General features: G+C 45.9%; 1 protein-coding gene across 1 annotated transcript; it reads right to left on the bottom strand.

Moving 5' to 3' along the window:
- Positions 1-4,544: 4,544 nt before the first annotated feature.
- On the bottom strand, positions 4,545-6,233 carry LOC311130350 (E3 ubiquitin-protein ligase TRIM39-like; the record flags this gene model as incomplete). The annotated part of the gene is made up of 1 exon (XM_084163074.1): positions 4,545-6,233. One exon carries the CDS (start codon positions 6,231-6,233, stop codon positions 4,545-4,547), a length of 1,689 nt encoding a protein of 562 aa, XP_084019200.1.
- Between the last annotated feature and the right edge of the window lie 4,580 nt (positions 6,234-10,813).

The following is a 10,813-nucleotide window of genomic DNA, read 5'->3' as shown; positions in this document are numbered from 1 at the left end:
AGTAACAAGGCAGTTACAAACTAAATGTGATATCTTACCACCTGCTATGATCGGAGAGAGAGGACAAAGGAAAGGTGAAGGAGAGAGGTATTATGGCCAACACTGCCTATGAGGGACGAGAGGGACAATACCCAACCTATGTCTCAGCCAGCATAGGTGGAAAAGTAGTGAAATGACATGGGATGTACCATTTCAAATCTTTTTGACAACATAGGAGCATCCCTGAAAGCACACCCCAAGGCTACCTACCAAGAAGTAGATGACAAAATAGCAGACGCTCTCAAACATGCACCAGTTCGGCTCAAGAGTAAGAGAAAGGTATGATTAAAAAGAACACTTTATGATTTGTTTTACTTCACTTTAATCCAGTCGGTCAGTATAGGTAAATTATTGTGCTAGTACAAAAGGAATGTAGTAGGGAGTCGACGTTAAACCGGCATTTTGATCATTTGTTTATAAATAATGACCAATTTGTGTTATTGTGACTTTCAGGAGCAGGTCGAGGAAGTGCCAGTGGATGAGGATGGAGCAGCAGCACCTGAATAAACATAACATAGTTATTCACTTTTAGCTTTAAGCAGTTTTACAGTTCTTGATTGGAGTGCAATGTTCATGTTTTTACTGACTTGTTATTTTGTGAGCTTATTGCTGTGATTTTGTTTACGAATCTATAGTGCTACAGTTTTAAGTAAAAAAAAAAAATTTAAGCGCTTATTTTCTGGATTTTTGCATATTTCATCAGTGGACACCTACCGTCAGGATACTGTGTATATGTTCAGGGTAGATTAAATGACGTGTCTAAAGGGGCCTCCCAAGTAGCGCTGTGGTCTAAGACACTGCATCGCAGTGCAAGCTGTGTTGCTGCAGATGCTGGTTCGATACCTGTCTGTATCGCAGCCAGCTTCGTCCGGGTTAAGGGAGGGTTTGGCCTCATGTACACCATAACGTCACTAAACGTGAAAGTACATTGAGAGCCCCACAGTAGTTACATGCTAGTAACTACTGGGAAGGTAACTTTCGTCAGTGGGTACATACAGTACCAATAAGGCATGTAACAGCACGTTCACGGAAGGTTCAAGGACATCTCTTATAACGTTATATAGCTGTTTAAAATCCTCCACATTTCTACGTCCTGAAAAGACTTTGGACGTACGTTTTATCAGTGGACACCACAGCTACGTAGAAGGCACGTTTCACAATAACGTTATCATGACTTATGTAGGGACTAAAATAACTTTGTGGTCACGTCCTGGAACTTAATTTTGTTAGCTGGGTGGGCAGTTTTGCACTTTTGGAATTATTCCCATTGGTTCCATTGTGCTGGGAAGGATAAAATGCACCTCAAGTATTTGAAAGAACAAATGTACATTTGAACCAGGTTTGCAGTACATGCAGTACATGAATATGAGCTGAGATTATCATGTTATGAAAAAGAGCTCAGAATCTACATTAAATAAATCACATAGGCCTATCAAATCAAATCAAATTTTATTTGCCACATGCGCCGAAGACAACAGGTGTAGACATTACAGTGAAATGCTTACTTACAAGCCCTTAACCAACAATCCAGTTTTAAGAAAAAAAGTGTTAAGTAAAAAATAAATAAATCATAAAAAAGCAGCAGTAAAAGAAAATAACAGTAGGGAGGCTATATACAGGGGGTACCGTTACAGAGTCAATGTGCGGGGGCACCGGTTAGTCGAGATAATTGAGGTAATATGTACATGTGGATAGAGTTAAAGTGACTATGCATAGATAATAAACAGAGTAGGAGCAGCGTAAAAGAGGGGGTGGGTGGGGGGGACATTGCAGATAGTCCGGGTAGCCATGATTAGCTGTTCAGGAGTCTTATGGCTTGGGGGTAGAAGCTGTTAAGAAGCCTTTTGGACCTAGACTTGGTGCTCCGGTACCGCTTGCCGTGCGGTAGCAGAGAGAACAGTCCATGACTAGGGTGGCTGGAGTCTTTGACAATTTTTAGGGCCGTCCTCTGACACCGCCTGGTATAGAGGTCCTGGATGGCAGGCAGCTTTGCCCCAGTGATGTACTGGGCCGTACGCACTGCCCTCTGTAGTGCCTTGCAGTCAGAGGCCGAGCAGTTGCCATACCAGGCAGTGATGCAACCAGTCAGGATGCTCTCGATGGTGCAGCTGTATAACTTTTTGAGGATCTGAGGACCCATGCCAAATCATTTCAGTCTCCTGAGGGGGAATAGGCTTTGTCGTGCCCTCTTCATGACTGTCTTGGTGTGTTTGGACCATGATAGTTTGTTGGTGATGTGGATACCAAGGAACTTGAAGCGCTCAACCTGTTCCACTAGAGGCCCGTCGATGAGAATGGGGGCGTGCTCAGTCCTCTTTTTTTCCTGTAGTCCACAATCATCTCCTTTGTCTTGATCACGTTGAGGGAGAGGTTGTTTACCTGGCACCACACAGCCAGGTCTCTGACCTCCTCCCTATAGGCTGTCTCATCATTGTCTGTGATCAGGCCTACCACTGTTGTGTCGTCGGCAAACTTAATGATGGTGTTGGAATCGTGCCTGGCCATGCAGTCATGGGTGAACAGGGAGTACAGAAGGGGACTGAGCACGCACCACTGAGGGGCCCCAGTGTTGAGGATCAGCGTGGCATATGTGTTGTTACCTACCCTTACCACCTGGAGGCGGCCCGTCAGGGAGTCCAGGATCCAGTTGCAGAAGGAGGTGTTTAGTCCCAGGGTCCTTAGCTTAGTGATGAGCTTTGAGGGCACTATGGTGTTGAACGCTGAGCTGTAGTCAATGAATAGCATTCTCACATAGGTGTACCTCTTGTCCAGGTGGGAAAGGGCAGTGTGGGGTGCAATAGACTTTGCATCAGCGTGATCACATAGTCTTCCGGAACAGCTGATGCTCTCATGCATGCTTCGGTGTTGCTTTCCTCGAAGCGAGCATAGAAGTGATTTAGCTCAACGGGTAGGCTCGTGTCACTGGGCAGCTCGCGGCTGTGCTTCCCTTTGTAGTCTGTAATATTTTGCAAGCCCTGCCACATCCGACGAGCGTCGGAGCCGGTGTGGTACGATTCAATCTTAGTCCTGTATTGACTCTTTGTCTGTTTGATGGTTCGTCAGAGGGCATAGTGGGATTTCTTATAACCGTCTGGGTTAGAGTCCCGCTCCTTGAAAGCGGCAGTTCTACCCTTTAGCTCAGTGCGGATGTTACCTGTCATCCATAACTTCTGGTTGGGGTCACTGTGGGGATGACGTCATCGATGCACTTACTGATGAAGCCAGTGACTGATGTGGTGTACTCCTCAATGCCATCGGAAGAATCCCGGAACATTTTCCAGTCTGTGCTAGCAAAACAGTCCCGTAGCTTAGCATATGCGTCATCTGACCACTTCCTTATTAACTGAGTCACTGGTGCTTCCTGCTTTAGTTTTTGCTTATGAGCAGGAATCAGGAGGATAGAATTATGGTCAGATTTTCCAAATGGAGGGCGAGGGATAGCTTTGTATGCGTCTCTGTGTGTGGAGTAAAGGTGGTCTAGAGTTTTTTATCCTCTGGTTGCACATTTAACATGCTGGTAGAAATTAGGTAGAACAGATTTAAGTTTCCCTGCATCTCATCACAAAATGTATCCAAATCGTCTGCCTGAATTACTGGATGTGAAAAGGTGTTTGCTGGAACACACACCTGCTTGTTGTTCCTGTCAGACCAGATCGGCTCAGTTCAATTAACAATGCCAGGAATGCTGTTACCCACACTCTTTTGGCATTTTCCTATACAGCCATCCATCCAACATACAGAGACAGATCAACACACAAAGTTTAGGGAAGTACTTCTTCTTTATTTTCACAAGAAAAATTAGAGAAACAGTTGCATTCATACATTCATACCAGCCGATTAGCTACTATACAGTGGTGTAAAGTACTTAAGTAAAAATACTTTAAACTACTACTTAAGTAGTTTTTTGGGGGTATCTGTACTTTACTATTTATATTTTTGACTACTTTTATTTTACTTTACTACATTCTAAAGAAAATAATGTACTTTTTAGTCCATACATTTTCCTTGACACCCAAAAGTACTCGTTACATTTTGAATGCTTAGCAGGACAGGAAAATGGTCAAATACACACACTTATCAAGAAAACATCCCTGGTCATCCCTACTGCATCTGATTTGGCGGACTCACTAAACACAAATGCTTCGTTTGTAAAATTACGTCTGAGTGTTTGTGTGCCCGTAGCTATCCGTAAATTAAAAAACATAAGAAATTGGTGACGTCTGGTTTGCTTAACATAAGGAATTTTAAATGATTTATAATTTCACTTTTGATACTTACGTGTATGTTAGCAATTACATTCACTTTTGATACTTAAGTATATTTAAAACCAAATACTTGTAGACTTTTACTTAAGTAGTATTTTACTGGGTGACTTTCACTTTTTACTTGAGTAATTTTCTATTAAGGTATCTTTACTTTACACAAAATACACAAGAATAAAGAACAGAATTACTAAGTCTCTGCATCTTCATCCTAATAGGAAAAAAACAAAGCAACAAATGTTTTTAATTGACTGACATCCCTAGCACTGGGCCAGTCATCTGACTGACAGGAGAGATGACCAGTGGGGCTATGTTTCTTTCACCATCAGGATATCCACAGTGGAAGTATGGATAGAGTTTCTCAGTGAATTTGTAGCCAGTGAAAGAGCAGATGTGAGATCTGGCAGTGACATCGACATCACAAATGGAGACCCGACCCTCCTCATAATCCACAAACACCCCCACCTTCTGGGGCTTCTTTTTCAGGTGCAGGAGTACTTTGGAGTCATTAGCCTCATAGTCATTATTTGTACTCAGCCCCAAAGTCCAGAGTCCATCCTCAGGACTCAGTGGTAACCACCCCTGCCTATTGATCGACTCAGTGGCCACTCCTAAATCCCATTCAGTCTTCCCCTTCACTTCTACCTCATAGTAAGATTTCCCTGAGGAGAAACCCTCCTTTCCCAGGACGCTGTACATATAAGTAAACCTCTTTGGGTTCTTAGAGAGATTCTGTGATTGGTCCCCACACCTCACTTGTTTCCCATCCACCGACAGGATTAGTTCAGGATATGCTGTATCAGGGTCCAGAGTCACATCCACAGCATACTGCTGAATAATCTTAATCTCAGCTTCAGACAACTTCTTCAGCTCATTCTCCATCTCATTATGAAATCTCTTTACCTCACTCGTCAGTTTGTCCTCCAGCTGAGATACAGCTTTCTTCATGTACCCCATGGGCAGGTGGCTTTGAACACTGATCTCAGACCAGTCCTTGGTCTTTACTGTGAGACACCAGGATGGGATGCTCTGAAGGAGTTGATGGTCCTTGGTGTGTAGGAGCTGCCCCAGCTCAGAGCTTATCCTCTTCAGCTCAGTGATTTCTTGCTCCAGTTCTTTAATGAGACCTTCAGCCCACCTATCTGCAGCTTCTTGCTTCTGCTCAACCACACCAATGAGCTCAGCCTTACATTTCTCAATGGAGTGAACTAGAGCGGTGAAAACCTGCACTTTGTCAGATATCTCCTTCTCAGTGTGTCTCTTGCTGAGATCTACTGAGTGTTCGATCTCCTTAACCTTCTGCAGTCGCTCCTGAATCATCTGTTTCACTTTTACCTCTGTCTTCCCAAGCTGAGCCATCCTTTGGTCACATTCTTCTTCCAGAGGTACGGTGTTGTGAGCCTTGTGGTCAGTCTCAGAGCAGAACTGACACACACATGTCTGGTCAGTCCTACAGAACAGCTCGAGGAGTTTGTTGTGCTTCTTACAAATCCTGTCTTCAAGGTTCTTTACAGGGTCGATCAGTTGGTGTCTCTTCAGGGCTGGGGCTATCTGATGAGGCTCCAGATGAGTCTCACAGTACGAAGTCAGACAAACTAGGCAGGACTTCAGAGCCTTGCGCTTCCTGCCAGTGCAGACATCACAGACCACTTCTCCAGGCTCTGCAGAGGAATCCTCTCTGTCTCTCACTCTCAATTCCTTAAAATGATCTGCAACGCCTCTGAGTGTTCTGTTGACATCTGGTTCAGGTCTTCTGTGGAATATCTGCTTACACAGGGGACACTGGCACAGGTCCGTGTTATCCCAGTATCCATTGATACAGGCCTTGCAGAAGTTGTGTCCACACGGGATGGAGACTGGATCAGTGAACACATCCAGACATACAGAGCACTGGAACTGCTCTTCAGACAGGAGACTGCAGGGGGATGCCATATCTGGAAGACATAATGAACATAAACCATAAATAACCCCCAAACCATTGGCTAAATCAGTTATTGGAATGAGTCAGCTTTTGATAGCTTTGCTTACTAAACATACAGTGCCTTCAGAAAGTATTCATACCTCTTGACTTATTCCACATTGTGTTGTGTTACAGCCTGAATTCAAAATGGATAAAAAAAAAATTTTTCACCCATCTACACACATCACCCCATAATGACAAAGTGAAAACATGTTTTTGACATTTTTGCACATTTATTAAAAATGAATTATCTATTTACATAAGTATTCACACCTCTGAGTCAATACATGTTAGAATCACCTTTGGCAGTGATTACAGCTGTGAGTCTTTCTAGGTAAGTCTCTAAGATCTTTGCACACCTGGATTGTACAATACTGCCACATTATTATTTTTAAATTCTTCAAGCTCTGTCAAGTTGGGTGTTGATCATTGCTATACAGCCATTTTCAAGTGTTGCCATAGATTTTCAAACTAATTTAAGTCAAAACAGTAACAAGGCCACTCAGGAACATTCAATGTCATCTTGGTAAGCAACTCCGGTGTGTTTTAAGTTATTGTCCTGCTGAAAGGTGCATTTGACTTCCATTGTCCATTGGAAAGCAGACTGAACCAGGTTTTCCGCTAGGATTTTGCTTCTACTTAGCTCTATTTCGTTTATTTTTATCCTAAATAACTCACTAGTCCTTGCTGATGACAAGCATACCAATAACATGATGCAGCCACCACCATGCTTGAAAATATGAAGAGCTGTACTCAGTGATGTGTTGTGTTGGATTTGCCCCAAACAGTATTCAGGACATAGATGGCGCTGATAGATAGGGCGGCCATGCTCCTAGCTCCTAAACAACTTTGCAATATCTTGGTTTTCTATGGGTTATTGTTATGTGGGCAGCTTGTCTCTCCCTTTTCTGTTTCCCTTCCTCCTTGTTTTGTCCCCTCTTTTTCTGTTGTATGTGTGTTTGTCCCCTTTATGTGGGTGTGTCTGGAGTGGAGCAGGGGGCGTGCTCAGGATCTGCCTCTCCTGTGCAGCTGCGGGTTGTTTCCAGTGATTCCTGCCTACGCAGCTGCATCCTATTCTCTCATCAACCTGCACTACTTATTCCTGGGCATGGCTCTCCACCGGTGCCAGATCGTTGTTCTTACCAGAGCGGTAACTTGGCTCACCAGTAAAGTTATTTTGTCTTTGTCTTCAGCCTGGCTCTCCACTCTCCTTTACCTGTCGTTTGTTTTGTCTTCAGTTCGGACATACCTCCAACCTGCCTGCCTTCCTGCCGGTCGGTCTGCCTGCCTGCCTGCCTGCCTGCCTGCCTGCCTGCCTGCCTGCCTCAGCCTCTCCTTCCTCCGGAGCCGACTAGCCCACTCTGTTCCTTTACGTCAGTTGTTTTTGGACTAAGACAATTTGAACTTTTATTAAAACATTTTTGTTTCTTCCACTCCCTTTGTCGTGTTGGTTTCTCTGAGTGCTGGGTTGAACCGTAGCCATAACAGAACGATCTGGCCATGGACCCAACAGAGAAACAGCACGGGGCAAACAAAGACAGCTTCCAACAAGCTATCCAGGCTCAAAGAACGTTGCTAGGACAGCATGACCAGTTGATTCGGACTCTTGTGGAAGATAATCATCAACTGCTGAACCAGGTGACTCAGTTAACTACACACGTCTCTAAATTGTCTGTTATCAGTTCTCCATCTCTCTCTGACCCCCAGTTTGATGCACCCCAAGTTGTTTCCTCGGACACTAGGCAGGCTTCGTTCCGTCGGGAACCCCCTGTCACGTCGCCTGAACCGTTCAATGGAGAATTGGACAAGTGCCGGGGATTTTTGCTTCAGTGTGACTTGATTTTTCGGCAGAGACCACTGTCGTTTTCTACTGATTCATCTAAGGTACATTATGTTCTGGGGCTGTTAAGAGGGAAAGCTCTGGTTTGGGCTGAGGCTGTGTGCTCAGATCAAACTTTGACTGGATTGACTTTTGCTGATTTCTCTGCTAAATTGAAGACTGTTTTTGACCATCCTGACCATGTGGGTAATTCCTCCAAGATACCTTTTAATTTGAGGCAGGGTTCTAACAGTGTGGCAGAGTACTCTATTGAGTTCTGGACGTTGGCAGCGGACTCCAAGTGGAACAATGTGGCACTTCAAGGAGCATTTCTAAACGGTTTGAATGAAGCCATTAAGGATGAACTGGCTGCTCGTGATGAGCCACATGATTTACATTCTCTCGTTTCCCTGTCCATCAAGCTAGACAATCGGTTGCGGGAGAGGCGTCGGGAGAGAGGCGATCGGCCACATCTAGGAGGACGAGTTCCCCAGCCTTCAACCACTCGAGTCTCGCCTCTCCGGAGTCGGCAGCTTCTTGTTCCTGATTCCATCCCGAGCACAGAGGAGGAACCTATGCAAGTGGGTCGAGCTCGACTACCTCCAGCTGAGCGGCAACGGCGCCTCCAGGCGGGTGAGTGCCTGTACTGTGGAGACGCCACACACATTCTGGCTACATGCCCTAAGCGGCCAAAAGACAAGGCTCGCTCGTAACGGTGGGTCTACTTGCGAGCCCAGAGTTAGATCCTGAACCCATCATTCCCCGATTACAAGTACCTGTAACCTTACGTTTCCAGAGTCATTCCCTGCCACTCTCAGCTCTCATAGACTCAGGTGCAGAAGATAACTTTATTAGCCACCAGTTCGTTACACAAGCTCGTATCCCCATGGAGCCACTACCTACCCCCATCCGGGTCACAGCCCTTGATGGGCGCCTCCTCGCGGAGATAACTCATCAAACCACCCCCGTTTCCCTAGTGATTTCTGGCAATCATTGTGAAAGCATTCAGCTAAGAGTTATGTCTGGCTCAGCTACCTCCCTAATCCTTGGCTTCCCCTGGTTGGCTCTTCACAACCCACAAATTGATTGGACACGTCACACCATTCTCAGTTGGAGCACTAACTGCCATTCCGAGTGCCTGAGGTCAGCGGTTCCCCCCACTAAGTGTAACCCAACTCCTCCCTCAGCTCCTCTTGATCTGTCATCTGTCCCCAAAGAATACCATGACTTAGCGGAGGTTTTCAGTAAGGACAAGGCTCTGTCTCTACCACCACATAGGCCTTATGATTGCCCTATTGAACTGCTCCCTGGTGCTCCCTTGCCCTCTAGTCGGTTATACAATCTGTCCCGACCGGAAAGAAAGGCAATGGAGCAGTACATTGGTGATTCTCTGGTCTCGGGCATAATCCGTCCCTCGTCGTCTCCTTTGGGTGCAGGTTTCTTTTTCGTGGAAAAGAAGGACAAGTCGTTACGCCCCTGTATCGATTTCAGGGGTTTAAACAACATAACTGTTAAAAACAAGTATCCCCTTCCACTCATCAACTCAGCTTTTGAACCTCTGCATGGCGCCACAGTGTTTTCCAAGCTCGACCTCAGGAATGCTTATCACCTTGTCCGAATCCGAAAGGGAGATGAGTGGAAAACCGCTTTCAACACTCCACTGGGACATTTTGAGTATTTGGTCATGCCCTTTGGGCTTTCAAATGCCCCTGCGGTTTTCCAAGCCATGGTGAACGATGTTCTTAGGGATTTTTTGAACCGTTTTGTCTTTGTATACCTGGATGATATTCTTGTTTTTTCCAAGTCACCCGAGGAGCATGAGTCACACGTCCGTCAAGTCCTTCAACGGCTCTTGGAGAACAAGCTGTACGTCAAGGCAGAGAAGTGTGAGTTCCACAAACAGTCTACATCGTTCCTTGGATTCATAATTGAGAGCGGGCAGGTGAAGGCGGACCCCGAGAAGATCCGGGCAGTGACGGAATGGCCCACACCCACCACCCGTAAGCAACTTCAACGATTTTTGGGCTTTGCTAACTTCTACCGTAGATTCATTAAGGGTTTTAGTAGAGTGGTGGCACCCCTTACAAGACTCACATCTCCTAAATACCCTTTTCGGTGGTCCCCTGAGGCGGAGCAGGCGGTAGGGGTTTTGAAGGAACTGTTTTCCACCTCCCCCGTGTTGATACACCCCAATACCTCTCTGCAGTTTGTTGTGGAGGTGGACGCGTCGGACTCAGGTGTGGGAGCAGTCCTCTCCCAGCGCTCCCCCACTGACCAAAGGCTTCACCCCTGTGCTTTTTTCTCCAAGAAATTGTCACCCACAGAACGGAATTACGACGTTGGAAACCGGGAACTGCTGGCGGTCAAGCTTGCACTGGAAGAATGGCGGCACTGGCTGGATGGAGCTGAATTGCCGTTTGTGGTCTGGACTGACCACAAAAACTTGGCTTACATCCAAGCCACTAAGAGACTCAACTCACGCCAAGCCAGATGGGCCCTGTTTTTTAGTAGGTTTAACTTTATTCTTACATACAGACCGGGGTCAAGAAATGTTAAACCAGATGCTTTGTCCCGCCAGTTTGCTGACCCTTCGGAGACCAGCGAGCCTGAGGCAGTCCTGCCTTCCTCATGCGTCGTGGCGGCTGTTCAGTGGGAGATCGAGTCTCTTGTGAAGACTGCACTTGCCACGGACCCGGGACCGGGTGATGGACCTCCCAACCTACTCTTTGTTCC

The sequence above is a fragment of the Coregonus lavaretus genome (assembly GCF_964263955.1).
Source record: "Coregonus lavaretus genome assembly, chromosome: 6".
In the NCBI taxonomy this organism is placed as follows: domain Eukaryota; kingdom Metazoa; phylum Chordata; class Actinopteri; order Salmoniformes; family Salmonidae; genus Coregonus; species Coregonus lavaretus.
This window is presented reverse-complemented; position numbering and strand designations above follow the sequence as displayed.